This window comes from Petromyzon marinus, chromosome 2 (genome assembly GCF_048934315.1).
Source record: "Petromyzon marinus isolate PM22_M1 ecotype Great Lakes invasive population chromosome 2, UKy_Petmar_22M1.pri1.0, whole genome shotgun sequence".
Lineage (NCBI taxonomy): Eukaryota > Metazoa > Chordata > Hyperoartia > Petromyzontiformes > Petromyzontidae > Petromyzon > Petromyzon marinus.
Genome location: NC_133668.1, coordinates 14,098,570 through 14,113,744, shown reverse-complemented (window position 1 = coordinate 14,113,744; position 15,175 = coordinate 14,098,570). Strand labels below are relative to the sequence as shown.

Sequence of the window (15,175 nt, the reverse complement as noted above, 5' to 3'; positions counted from 1 at the left end):
ACAGTCTTCATCGCCGTCGTTACCATATAGTCAGCCAGCTATATGGTTGTACGTCGTCAATGTCGCTGTATGGATGGCTAAGCTATAAGTCAGTCAGCGCTTATGTTACTCTGTGACCCTGTCATTAAAGCATTAACAAAAAAATAAGATACCCTCTACAAGTATTGTCTCGGAAGTCGTCTCATTACATATGTAATGCAAATTCAAAATGATTCGATAGCGAGAAGCTTAACGTTACATCAAAATACTTATACAGTATTGCAGTTCATGCATTACGATAAGTCAGTACACAAGGTACTGTTTACATCTGATATTCACAAGTTGACTTTTTAGACTACTGCTTGAATGCATGCATGTTTTCAGGATCAACGCACTGTCTGCGTAAATTCAATCAGCAATTGACGGCGGTAAAAAGGCACTCTTTAGTGTTCAATGGCAGCGCATTAACATGACACACAATCTCAGTTGCAGATGCCAGGGGAAAAATTTAAATGCACAAGGGCACAAATTGTTCGGTCAAACACTCCGAAGTACACACCATATCCAACGCCGCATCACTACCACCATGATATACAGCGGCAATTAGTAGCATTCTAAGGGGGCCCACGAGAGGTAGGAGGGAGTGTTGGGGGATGTGGTGATGGTTGGGGGGCACAGGATAAACATAGTTTGTGGGGGCAGGGGGTTGATGAGCGGCGAGGAACCGAGGTGAGTCCCGTGAGCCGCACCAGCAGTGAACACACTCAGATTTGTAGCTCTTGCCAGACAGAAGCCAAATAGGATATATTTCCGAGTGGACGAGCCGAGAGCATCAATAATCCAGGGCACAATTTTAAGTCACCCGTGAATAATTGATGCTGTAATGTACTGGCATTCAGGGCGAGGATCCTGTGCATGAGGCTTACTCATATGCTAAGTTTGCACGATACTCGCATTACATATTAACACACTGTTGTGCTTAATGTATCCCAGAGGTGCTGTGAAGCTAAGAGAAACAGCACAATGTATTTTGTTATGAATGAGATTGTGTGTATGTGTGCACATGGGTATGTGCATGTGTGCGTTGTGTGAGTCTACAGGGCTTGGCAGGTAACATGCAGTTTTGCCAACCCAACCTTGTAAAAAAAAACGAGTGGGAACAACAGGATAATGTTAAACGGATGTCTTCGTCTCAGCGAGTGAATAGAAAGGAACGTGGATGAGAGACATTCCTAATGGTCTGCAAAATGTGTTCTTACTGAACACAAATATTTTGGCGTTCACACCCACCCCATGAATCGTGACAACCCCCTTCTTTATGAGACAATCGCTGGATGTGCCACTGCTATTAGAAGGCCAAGACAGATGCCTGGGAGGTGTTCCTTGCCAATATTAATGACACACTGGACAAATTTATCACGGATGTGTTCATCAGCGTTACTGTTACTGTTGGCATGCACTGCACACATGCAAGTGCTATCAAACGGCTGGGCAATCAAGCAGCAAGCTCACCACACTCACGGCTGAGATGATAAACATAAAGGTTCGACAAGTTGATTTACACCGCTGACTTTTTGCATGGCGTTGCCCAAGTGTGTGGTCACCGGTCGCAAGTGGGCATTCATACCCAAGCAAAATCATTCAACAAAGGTCATAAAGGGTGCTGTAATTTGACAACTGACTCAAATCAGCTGCTCTGCAAATGTATCTCGAAAGATGAGCTCTGCACATCCTGATAACTAAAATGTATGTATCTCAGTGGATCTATCCAGGCGAAATATATCTAAAAAAGGTGAAGTCGTCATTGTAGGGCTATTTCATGTGTTCAGGTTGTAACGCCACATGTTGTTTTGGGATGATGTCCTGCATGATATCTGGCATGATGTCCCATCACGTGAAGACAAACTTCGGACATCGTACTGCACAAAACACGATACAATACAAAAACACATCGGAGAGCTATACAGCACAACTGCCAAAGCTAAGGCGGTAGTACTTCATTGTAGGTATTCCAAAGGCGTTACGGGCACACACGAATTAGCCAGTGCTCTCCCACCAATACTCAATCCTCTTACTCCTTCCTCTTCACCCCTAACCAATCACTTCCATCACTTGTTCTAACTTGTATCAGGCCTAGGGGCTCAGATAACTGTAATAAGGTTCATATTCTTGGTTCTTTCGGTAAAGTCACGTTGAAGGGAAACAATTAAATAATAATAAAATATATATAACAATAAAATTCTCACGACGTTTCGACTGCAACACAAACAGTCATCATCAGGTGTGAAAACCAACGGCAAGAAACATTTGAAAGAAGTGGCGGTTTGTATGTATTCATTTACTTTTAAACGTTAGCACCACGGATAGCGATTTGACAGTTTGTTTAGAAGGACGAGTCCATCTATATTCGGAAAAGAGGAGGGGGGAGATGAAAAATTAATGTATGGTGTCTGAAAGCCACCGTAAGCGTGAACAATCAATTAAGACCCGAAATGGTTTATATTTTAATATTTTATTGTTTCCCTTCAACGTGACTTTACCGAAAGAACAAAGAATATGAATCACTGCAGTCACGAAAGCTTTAAATCAAAATGTAATAAGGTTGTTAGCTTCAGTCTGCCCCGTGGTTCCCACCCTGAAGCATGCGCAGTTTCTCGTCATCAACAAGTCCCAAATCCCAGAGCTAGTAATGAATATCCTGGTTAATAACATATATCTAGAAGAGTGTTATTTAATGGATGCTATAATTATGACCATTTAAAGTAACCAATGTCATAAGGGAATCACTAACATTAGACAGTTTTGTGCAGAAGTTAAAAACTCTAAAAGCAATGGAAATAGCTTTCAGGGAGCTCTATTTAGCATATGATTAACAATGCATGATTTATTCTGCAGTCCACTTAGCGTCAATTCAATCTCCCGTTGTGGCAATTTAAATAATGAGCAAGTTTCTAAAACTCCCCCCGGGGCACACCCCTGCTTTTATCAACCCAGCAGTATAAAAGGGTTCACCACAGTTAACTTGATCAGTAGGTCTCGTATGGTGAGGTAAAGTGTGTGTGAGTAATTACACCTCGTCCAAGATATCTGGCCAGCGTGGAAGGGTAGGCCAAACACCCTGTAGAAGGGCTCTCCAGAGCTCCGTCTTGTGGAGGCCCTTCCACCAGCAGTCTCTTGGGAATCATTTTACCTCTTATCCCAGCTTTAATTGAAAATGTACCCTGTTGTGTCACAATCTTGGTTGGTTCCCTAACAGGACGATGAGTTCTGAGTTTTAGAATTATATTTCTTCACTTTATGACATAACTCATAATGCAAATACAACGCAATTAGTGATGACATTGATATAAAAAATATTTAAAATAATAAATACGCCTCTATTCACACAATATCCTCACCCATCCTTTTGCCTCGCCACGTGAAACGAAGGTGTGGGAAGAGATAGAGTTGCATGTATATTGAACTTATTTCATACCGTTTTTAGCCAACTGTGCTAATCGGAGGTGCGGTTGAAGGAAAGCTAAACACAAAAAGCAGTTCTAAATAAATACGTTTCAATCTAGATTTAAAAGTGCATAGCTTCAGTGGCTTCCTAATATCGGAAGAGTGTTCCAGACGGCCGCAGAAGCGCATCTGAGAGCGCGTGATGCAGTGACCATCTTCGTTCGATGTCAGCCAAAAGCCGCTGCGAGAATTACTAGAGTTTGTGTGATGGTTTATGCTCATTGACGAGATCAGCAAAGTATCGGTGGTTCATTTGTGGCAAGAACTTTGTGAGATGCGCCCATTGCTCACCGCCTGGCAGATGCGCAAGTCCACAGGCTTGAGGTCGTTACGAACGCACTCCAGGGCACGTGCCCGGCTGCCCTGGCCACACACCGCAGGGCCGCCCAGCATACACGACCCCCATCCTGCATTGTGAGCAATACACAGAGAGCGTGCATGCCACAAGAGAGCACACACACATATATAACAGCACAGTATGCTCTTTTCTTGACCAGTATGACAGCTCTTCGGGATCCGTGAGCTTTACAGTAGAACCCCTCTTAACGACTTTAATTGGTTCCACAACAACGGTCGTTAAGTGATTTGGTCATTAAGCGAGTATAGGAAATAAATGTTAAAGGCTAAATTCGTTCCGATAGCATCGAAAGTTACCCTTTTTCACCCAAAAAACAATACTTTATAATATTAAAATAATGGATATTAATACATAAATATAATAACAACATTATAAGCAAATGCTATTAAAATAAATATCATTAATCAATGCAATAATTAAAATTTAATGTACCTACAACAGCCCATCGCTAACAGGGGAATGGTCAGTAAGCAAATACATTGGGCTCTATGGAAGCCCGTCGTTAAGTGATTAGTTGTTAACAGGGGTGGTCGTTAAGAGGGGTTGTCCTGTATTTTTAAATGACACCAGGATGACTATAGAGTGACACCGCATATGATTTTAGCATCTGGTTAGATAGAGTTTTAATTTGATCACATTTTAAGCCAATTTTCACCTTTTGTTTTATGGTTATGTGTGCTTGGTCACTGTGTTAAATGATGTCTCCTCCATACCAATTGATGGGGATAGCTGTTCCTGTACAGGGTCTAGAGTTCCTCCTAGTATTAGGATGCTATACAAATCTAAATTAGTCATGTATTTGTTAAGGGTGAAATATTATTTTTAATTGTTTTACGTCACTTTATACTTTGAGATTTGGGTTGAAAACTTGAGCACAAAGGCTTCATTGAATGTGCGATGCCAAACCATGTTATATCAATTTGACTTTACAACACACGTTATACTTTGGTAATTCCCTTTAGAAATTAGAGTGGGTGCAGGAAATGAACTGCAGACTCGAAGTAGCAACAGGACCGAGTATCAGGCCTTAGTCATTTTACAAACCACTTGAGCACATAAAAACAACATTTAAAACATGCACCAAATATACATTGCCTTATCCAAAACACGTATACCACAATGCCCAAACAAAGTAACTTTCCCTCCAACTCCCAGTACACACCGCTGCAAGCCAGTAGATGGATACATACACGAGTAAAATGATACTTGGCATGTCGTTATCAAACACACTGATGTGTGATTATCAAGTCAACTTTAGAGGTGCCTCGGCATATTATTGTGAAGCACAGAAACGAGCTATTCTTGGATCAACACTGCGCACACCACAACCCTATAGTACAATTTATCCATACAACCATTAGGAAAACAATGGAAACGGAAATCAGAGGACACAACAAAAAAGTGACTGACGATGTTACACGATGTAATGGGAGCATATAAGCAGCAACATTTAAATGCATGATTGGTAAATAACAAATTGTGGCCCTTGAGGGATCAGTATTGAACAAGAATGCATGGTATGGAAGGATTATTATGCAGATTTATATAGCAAAAAATTACAAATCACATACTTCAGGGGAAAAATATGGTTTAGACAACGAGGAGATTCCAAATGTCAAATTTGAAGAAATAACTACCACCCTTCAGTGTGAAAACACCGAAAGCTCCCAACCAGATAAAATAATTGTTAACACCATCAAAGAAGTTGGACCATCTTTTAAAATATGATAGGCTAAACTTTTTTTACAAAAATTTGACTGATAAATTAAAACGATCATTAGTGGAGTGATGCCTCAACCATTATTCTCTTCAAAAGGGAAAAATATACTGATTTGAAAAAGACAGATCAATAAGCCTCATATCACAAGCCTATAAATTGTTCATGGAGATCGTGGGGAACCAAAGAAAGGATAAGGTATAGGCCAATCAACCAGCAAGCTGGATTTTGAAAGATTTTCTTCCATTGATCACATATATACTATAAATTAGATCTGAGAAAAGATAAACAAATACCAAATATAATTATGCCTGGCTTTTGTCAATTATGAAAAAGGCATTTAATGCAGGCAAAAGTGATGCAATTTTCACAAGCCAAGGCCTTAATGAAGCAAGCTTATATAGAAATGGCCAAAGTCATCTATAATAAATGAAAAGTTACAATGAGATTGCATGAATAAGCACCAAAATACGAATCCAATGAAGAGTCAGACAAGGAGACACTCTCTCACAATGGCTATTCACAGCCGAATAAGAAAATATTGTCCAAAAATTAGACTGGAGTAATAAAGGCATAAACATAAATAAAGAAATGGTTAACAACGTCAGATTTTTTTTCATGACATAGTCGTTGTAATGGTCAATGGAAATTAATTGCGGGAAAGGATTGAAAATGAACTTAACAAATATAATTGCAAAGTTAGACAACTCAAAAACACAACTTGGAAAACCAATAATAATATTCATAGCTAGAACAATTATGTTCGGTAGGATCTGAATGAACATTATTAAATAAATAGGTAAATGAGAGCACAATATTTTTGTTAATTGTTTTTAGTGAGAAGCAAAATACCAGTGCTTGAAGTTTTCAGTCAGTGCATATTACCTCCCTATGATATATGGATTACAAAGTTCAGCACGTGCACGCAATGTATTTATAATGGGCTAGAATAAAGAAGTTATTGAACTCTACAAGCAGAATGTGCTATTAAAGTGGTATGCACACGCTTAAAATGTTCCTTCTCAGAACATTTGACGAGCGTTGCGTCTGAACGTGTGTTTCCCTACTACGTTTTAATGAAGAATAAAGCATTTACTTTTTGGGAAAATGTTGGCAGAGCATGCAGTGGCTACACAACGGCAGATGGCACCAATCCAAAAAGGGGCGATAGTAATTACCAATCCAATGGACAAAAGTGTCCCTTCAGGAGTCTAAGAAATCTGATGTTTTGATCAACGAAAGCTGTCTAAAAATCTTACCAAAATAAATCCTCGATTTAAGACTTCAAACATTCTTGAACATGCACATGAATAGTCGATTTATCAATCCACTTCTGGATGAGGGCCTCATCACACTGTGCAGTGAGGGTCATGCCGGTCGGTGAAGGTCTGGCGGCAGTACAGAACATTTCAATTTGAAGCACTGCTCACTACTGGCCACACCACCTGTTACATGCATGATGGTCACGCATCCAAGCACTACCCAGGCTCAACTCTGCTTTGCTTGCAAGGTCTGACAGGGTTGGGTGCATTCTGAGTGATTTGGTCATCGGTGTTATTTTTACGTTTATTGCTTATGAACACGAAACACAAAAATGGTTTGCATGGCAGTCAGCTATAAAAAAACAGCAGCAAACAGCATAAATCACAGTTGTCGGCATACGCAAACCGATACGTACACGCAACCATGAGTGCACACACACGCACCGGTCGCATTGTAGTGATAGTAGAAGCAGGAGTGCTGTGGGGTGCATGGCTCTGACTCGGTGTCATCGGGGCACATCTCTCCATCTGCTGGCATTCGCTGTATGAACCGCGAGCGGATCCGCACAGTGTCAACCTCGCACGGCTGCACACAAAAACAAAGGCACATATCTCTCGTGTAACCATACAGACTGCTGGGGCACGTTCTGTTAGTAAGCACCTATTTAGGCCAGGAGTGGTGCAAGACATAGTTGGTGCGGCCATCACCACACCCAGTGCTCGTGTTTGCACAATGTGCCACATACCCATGGAAAGGGCACAATATAAATCCTAAATAGAATATTCATGTATCACTGTTGACATAAGGGATAACAACCAGACAGGTCAGGTTTCGATAATAACGTGCCATTGATTTCATCCATAGTTGGGTTCATAGAACAGTTGTGCTATCCATGGTTCAACCACTCCATATGAACAACAACCGCCGTTCGCCACTAAGTGGCGGTGACGTCACCACGGCACTTGTACCAGGCTAGATGCACCTTGATGCCATATGAAATGTTGAAGCCTCGCTGGCAGGTCATGGGACAGACCCAGGTGTTATGGGTTGGCTGAGTGAAATGACTTGCACCACCTGTGCTCCCCACTGTGCCACCTCATTGCATTATAGGCGCTTGTTGTTGTGAGCGTCACTCCTCTGTCTTCTATTGTTGTTGGAGTGCAAAATCCCTCCATTATCCCAGTAGCGTTCTTCACAAGCCTCCTCCACAGAGGCTGATCTTGACACTGCTAGCAACAGCCATATGCCGTCCAATAAGCGCCACAACTTTCTGTACCTCATCAGTCCATCTCTTCTCTAGCCCGTGCCACAAAGTTTGGCCTCTCTATCCAGCAAAACAAAAGCTGCTTGGGGATGCGGTAGCAAGGCATATAGGCTAGATGCCCCAGACAATGCAGCCTCGCCTGCCAGAGAAGCTCACTGATGGGACTGTGTCCAGATCTTTCAAGGATATGTGACCTCCACACACAATCCAGTCTGGTTAAACCCAGGATGGATCATAGGCAGGCTTGCCTGACGGTTTTTACCAGTGCAGATATCAATTTAAAGGGCTCCACGTTTCATAGGCAAAGATAAATGAGGGCATAATTGCGTTCGAGAAGACACAGAGGTTTGTATGGAGTGATCGGCCAGGTAGTATCTACGGTACACAGCTTATGTGGAGTGACACCTCCACTGCCAAACTGGAGTAAGCACACTGCCCAGGTATGGAAACTTTTATAATCTCTCCACAACTGCTCTATCACTCATGAGAAGTGTAATGTTTTCAAACAGAGGTCACAAATCAGACATTCCATAATCTCCACTAAATATTTCCATGAATATGCCCAATATAGTAAAATTAACGTACATGTTAAATTACTTGGACAATGAGCAACCTTAACATACCAGTGCACGAGCACATATGTGGATGTTACTGCAGTGTGTATCCTATTACCCACAAACAAATAGCAACGACTTCACACTTACATGCAGTGGGAAATATAGTCCTGATTAATATCACGTCACTGTTGATATGCAGTAAAAAATCAAAGTATGCCATTAAAACAGTGCTTAAGGCAAACCCATGGCCTCAGCATATGTATTAAATATATATTACACAAGACAATGCACATGGCAGGATGGGCCTTATCGTAATTGCAATTTTAATTACGTATTTTTTTCGATTTTGAGTATTTAATATAACTGCTTTTTATTATCTTGGGCAATTACGCTCTCTTTATTGAAATATATGTTAGCTGTTCATAATTAAACAATATTTAAAATTGCATGAGTTTTTCTATGTTTATCACACATTGTCGAGTCGATTATCAGATGTTACACTTTCTACATGCTTGCACCCAAAGTGACAATTGTTCAGCTTTATTTCCTACAGTGAAAGGTTATTTGGAACAATTTTCTTTCTGTAAAACTGCAGTATAGAACTTAACCATGATCCACCTCAAATACAATGGCATATTAATGCCTGTGTTTGATGTTCCTGTCTTTGGAGCAATATAATCACGCTATTTCAGCTGTTAAGAGCAAGTTAAACTGCTGGCTGTTTAGTCAAAACCTTAATATTCACGGGGACACATTTCTAGGGAATATCTTGAATAATAAATATACGAATAGTATTTATTCTATGGGTCTTTCAGTAAAGCCACGTAGATAGAAAAATAATCCAAATATCACGACGTTTCGATTGCAACACAAGCAATCGTCTTCAGGTGTGAGAGAGGAGAGATATGCATATTAATAGGTAAATCTCATGAGGAAAATAGGGTTATGGGCATCAACATATATTACTTTTAACATAAACATATAAACTGTGTGTATATATTAATGAATACACTTATTGTATAGTATTATTGTGTTATTCAACTTGCCTTTAAATAATGATGGTATGTGTGTGTTGGGCTTCTCTAAAATGTAGCCAACCGCGTATATTGGATTTGGTCCTTATATATAATTAATGTACAGCGTTGTGGGATGCTGTTGACATGAATGGTGCTATATAAAATGAAAGTATTATTATTTAAAAGTGCGAATATATATTATACAGGACGTATTTTTTTCATGAAAGCACCCACGTGGTGGATAAAGTGCAGGCATACAAAGGTAGACTGAGAGGGAGAGTGTAACGTGGGCAACTTTCGCGGTCTCACGATCTATACCGCTCCCATTCCTCACAAACTCTTGTCGGGCAGTCAGGTGCTATGGCCGCAAATATTTCATATAGCACTACAATACATTTGTTGTGAATGCGCAAAACAGTAATCACAAAACCCGCGATTATAAAGGGTTTGTGGTGATGTATAAACTGAACTCTGCAAAGAAATATTGAATTTTCACAACTCACTGGCTCAAGATTGCCAAGGGTAATGAGTCCCACGCTACGTCCAATTGAGCATGGAGACTTTTATTTAGACCTGTGATGATTCTTTGATTAATCAACTAAAAATTATAATGGACTACTTTTTTTCAACGGTTTTACTTCACTTGACTCTTGTGTCATGGTCAAATCTTATCAAATTTAGTCTACTTCCTGTTGTCCAATCAATTCCAAATTTTGCACACGTACTCAGATCCGGTGACAATGCATGCCTGTATCAATTAATCAATTAATCTGCTACTTTAAAGCAAATAACATTTTGTATGGACGCCTTATTATTTATATATATTTGTGTAGGTGGTCAAAAATGCCACGGTCCCTAAACTCTTTAATCACCTCGCCCAAGAACCAGGCGCCACGTGTCTAAGGTGCGCCAGTTGTGAATTAAACCGTTGTTTGAAAAAAAAAACTTTCTTAAGGAGTTTATTGTCATCGAATACTCGAACAACTTTAAATCTAACAGCCACCTCTATATCCTTCCTCCCAAAGGTGGGAAACCCCCTCCTGACAAGCCACAGCCAGCGTGACGTGGCTGATGATTTTTGTGACTGCACCCTTCCAGTGGCACATGTGGGAAACAGGGGTGAGACTTTTCTTTCCAACTATTTTTGTGTTATTTGATTGCTCTAGCAATCAAACCAATAATCTCTCAAGCAATCCATTACTTAATGTATTGGATATCCCAGCTCAGCTTTTCTGACATTGCCACAAAACAACAGTCATAATGAAATCAAAACCATAGCAGCTCATTCCCAAAACTTTTTGACCACCACTTATACGTTTGCGTCCACAATGCTCACACGCATCAGTTGGCTATTGATCACTTACACTTGTTGATACACAGAGGCGGAGAGCAACATGCGTGATCAAACAGCAGCGGCAGCAAGCGGGCGGCTGTGATGTTTAATTATTTATTGAGAGAAAGCAAGGTGAGCGATGGGGACTTTGTTGCCGGGCTCATACTGCTTCCGTGAGATGCACTGTGATGACACTCTGTGACCTTCACTCATGCTAGAATAGCGACAATTGAACCGGCGCATCCAATTACACTGGAACATCGCCGACTGTAGTAAAATAAAATAATCATGGTAAACAACAACTATAAATTAATAGCAAATGTAGTGCACCGCACGTGAATTACAGGGAGTATTACTCTCAGTGGGAGGTGACGTTCTTGTTGGGCTTTGATTTGAATTGGCCAATCAGCATAACCTATGTCTTTGCGATGGGTTCCATGGCTTATGGGGTCTAAGTAAGTCCTGTTTCATAAAGATGAATTATCAACTAAACAGGGAGCAAGTTCATTTATCAATTTGTAATTCATTGCATATACGCTACCCGCACACATTAAGTCGCTAAAACAGCAACACGTTGAAACAGTTTGAATTAAAAATGAGATGCTGAAAACTTTGTCAAGGAGATAACATCGATGTAAGAGCATTGGACCGTGCCGCTGAGCACCTAGGTTTGAATGCGGGCAGCTATCCTAGGTTAAACCATGCTGTCAAGTGTAGTGCATTGATGGTCTCAGCCAGGCCACCCCTGCCTGCACAGAGACAATCCACATTTTTTCTTCTTCTAACTTAATTCAGCATATTACAGCGATGAGAACTACAAACTCCTATAAAACTATAAACAATGTTTAATTTATATTCTTGGTTCTTTCGGTAAAGTCATGTAGAAGGGAAACAATAAAATCATAAAAATATAAAACAATAAAATTCTCACGACGTTTCGACTGCAACACAAGCAATCATCATCATCATCAGGTGTGAAAACCACAGCAATAAAATTTGAAAAAAGTGGCGTTTTTTTAACGTTAGCACCACGGAGAGCGATTTGGCAGTTATTCAGATGGACGAGTCCATCTATGTTTGGAAAAGAGGAGAGGGGAGACGAAAATAATGGATGCGGTCTGAAAGCAACCGTAAGCGTGAACAATCAATTAAGACCCGAAATGGTTTACAAAATCCTTCCAATGATTGCTAAGCCAGAATCCATCTTCTCGGTTGAAATTGTCTCTGTGTTTGTATATGTAGATAGCCTCATTAACGAATCTCTCATGGTAGCCAGATGGCTTGCAAAGAACCTCTGTCTTGAAGAAGTCAATGTCATGTGAGCCTACCGAATTATAACAGTGATCTGCCACGGCCAAGGTGCTGGTCCTACCATGTTTTAGGTCTGCTTTGTGTTCACGAATGCGGTCCGAGACATGTCGTTTGGTTTCTCCAATGTAACTACTACCACAGAGGCAACTTAGTTTGTAGACGCCAGGGTACTGTATGTCCGGAATCACATATTTTACAGACGGAACCAGATCACGGATTTTATGTAATGTGTTGAATTGGACCTGTATCTTGTGTTTATTCAAGATTTTGGAGATCTTTTTTGTGATCCCCGCAATGTAGGGTAAAGTGATGATTTTGAATGGCTCCTCAAGAGGGTCCTTCTTCATGGTTGGAGTGATAGCTTTGCAGATTGTGTAGTCGGAGTAACCATTCGCCTTAAGAGCTTTGTGTACGTGCTTGAGTTCACTGGCTATGTGTTCCTGGTCGGATATGCATTGGGCTCTATGGTGCAGAGTCTTGATGAGGGAATTCTTCTGGGATGGATAGTGGTGGGAATCCGGTTTCAGGTAAGCATCCGTATGGGTAGCTTTCCTGTAGACAGAGTGGCTCATTGAACCATCATGTCTCTTTTTTATTAGGACATCCAAAAAAGGTAGCTTGCCATCTTTTTCGACTTCCATGGTAAATCTGATGGCTGGGTGTATGGAATTGATGTGGACGAGGAATTGGTCTAGAGCAGGCCGGCCATGTGGCCAGATGACAAAAGTGTCATCCACGTACCTCTTCCATAAGGTTGGGCGCAGAGTGGCAGTCTGGATGGCGTCAGTCTCAAATTTCTCCATGAAAATGTTGGCGACAACCGTAGATAGGGGGGAGCCCATTGGGGTGCCCTCAGTTTGTTTGTAGAAAGTTCCATTCCAAGTGAAGTATGTATTGGTTAAGCAGTGTCTCACCAGGGGGGGGCACCTCAGTGTTTAGTCCTTGATGAACCAAGTCTTCAATGATTACGATGGTGTCAGGTACAGGAACTCTGGTGAATATGGAAACTACATCAAAACTATATCCTTGGTTACTTCGGTAAAGTCACGTAGAAGGAAAACAATGAAATAATAAAAATATAAAAAATACAATTCTCACGACGTTTCGACTGCAACACAAGCAATTATCATCAGGTGTGAAAACCACAGCAAGAAAATTTGAAAAAAGTGGCGGTTTTCAAATTTTTTTCTGTGGTTTTCACACCTGATGATGATTGCTTGTGCTGCAGTCGAAACGTCGTGAGAATTTAATTGTTTTATATTTTTATTATTTTATTGTTTCCCTTCTACGTTACTTTACCGAAAGAACCAATAATATGAATCCCTGCAGTCACGAAAGCTTTAAATAAAATTTTACATCAAAACTGACAAGCAGGTCGTCTGGGGACAGGGAAATACCATTGATTGTCGATACCAAGTGAATAGAATTTTCTACCGCAGAGGTGGTTTTTCCAGTGAAAAGCCGCAGGAATTCAGACAGAAAATGAGCCAGTTTATAGGTGGGGGAGTTGATAGTAGAGACTATGGGACGAAGGGGTGTATCTACTTTATGTATTTTTGGTAAGCCGTATAATCTTGGTGGCCTGGCAGCAGAAGGTTTCAACGAAAACTGTTTGGTTTGATCAATTAATGCAGTTGATTCTGAAATGATTTTGTTGGTTTGTATGACGAGGCTGTTGGTGGGATCTTTTTTTATGCAAACATAGAGACAATTTCAACCGAGAAGATGGATTCTGGCTTAGCAATCATTGGAAGGATTTGATAAACCATTTCGGGTCTGAACTGATTGTTCACGCTTACGGTGGCTTTCAGACCGCATCCATTATTTTCGTCTCCCCCCTCCTCTTTTCCGAACATAGATGGACTCGTCCATCTGAATAACTGCCACATCGCTCTCTGTGGTGCTAACGTTAAAAAAACCCGCCACTTTTTTCAAAATTTCTTGCTGTGGTTTTCGCACCTGATGATGATTGCTTATGTTGCAGTCGAAACGTCGTGATAATTTTATTGTTTGATATTTTTTATATTTTTATTATTTTATTGTTTCCCTTCTACGTGACTTTACCGAAAGAACCAAGAATATGAATCCCTCCAGTCACGAAAGCTTTAAATAAAAATGTTTAATTTTACCAGGCCCACCGAGCTATATAGCTCTTTTTCAGAAGTGACTTGGCCACAAATGGTAGCTCAACGAAGTGGCTCATCACGTAGAAATGTATAGCAGCTCTAAGCGCATGTTTATAAATTTGGACGGAAAAAAAACAGAGAACCTGGAGAAAAATACACGCGACCATGGGGAGAGAGACAGGCAAACTTAAAATTTACAGGTGTTAGGGTCTGGATCGAACCAATACCAGGCAAGGTAATTAACATGTCGCCTCAAACAATCCAATCCAAATTCTACAATCATAGAGCATGTGAAAGAGCACCATCTGGTCTTGGTAGAGGGGGGCCACTTGACGTGCCTCTAGAAGCAGCTAAGACTGCAAGAATATCTTCTGGGAGTCAACCGTTTCCTTTGCGCAGGGTCACGCAATGGTCGATTTAAAAAAATATGCTAAGCGTCTCTCTCTGATGATTTCAGTGGAACAGGCGACATATAAAACATGTAAACAAGTGTCATGCTGACGTGATAATTTGCAGCTTAGCGGGAATCCATGCCCTTTATGTTGTCATCATACAATACAGAACGTGTGCTGTTCCAGCCTTAATAGGTATTATTTCACACCAACTGCACCAAGAGTATATCCAGGTTAAATGACGTGACTTTATTTTTAAACTGTATATGGCTTCTACATATATATTTATATATACAATTGAAACCGCGATTTGCATGCAGTGGTGAAATCCAGATGACCCTTGCCATAAGCAACG

General features: G+C 40.7%; 1 protein-coding gene across 5 annotated transcripts in view; it reads right to left on the bottom strand.

The window, feature by feature from the left end:
• LOC116946909 (thrombospondin type-1 domain-containing protein 7A-like) overlaps positions 1-15,175 on the bottom strand; it is a 444,047-nt gene that overhangs the window by 38,373 nt on the left and 390,499 nt on the right. For all 5 annotated transcript variants that reach the window (XM_076070187.1, XM_032962175.2, XM_032962192.2 and 2 more), the window contains 2 exons: positions 7,265-7,406; positions 3,775-3,890 (listed from right to left, as the gene is read on the bottom strand). In XM_076070187.1, coding sequence (XP_075926302.1) covers positions 3,775-3,890; positions 7,265-7,406 — 258 coding nt within the window. The remainder of the gene's footprint in view (positions 1-3,774; positions 3,891-7,264; positions 7,407-15,175) is intronic.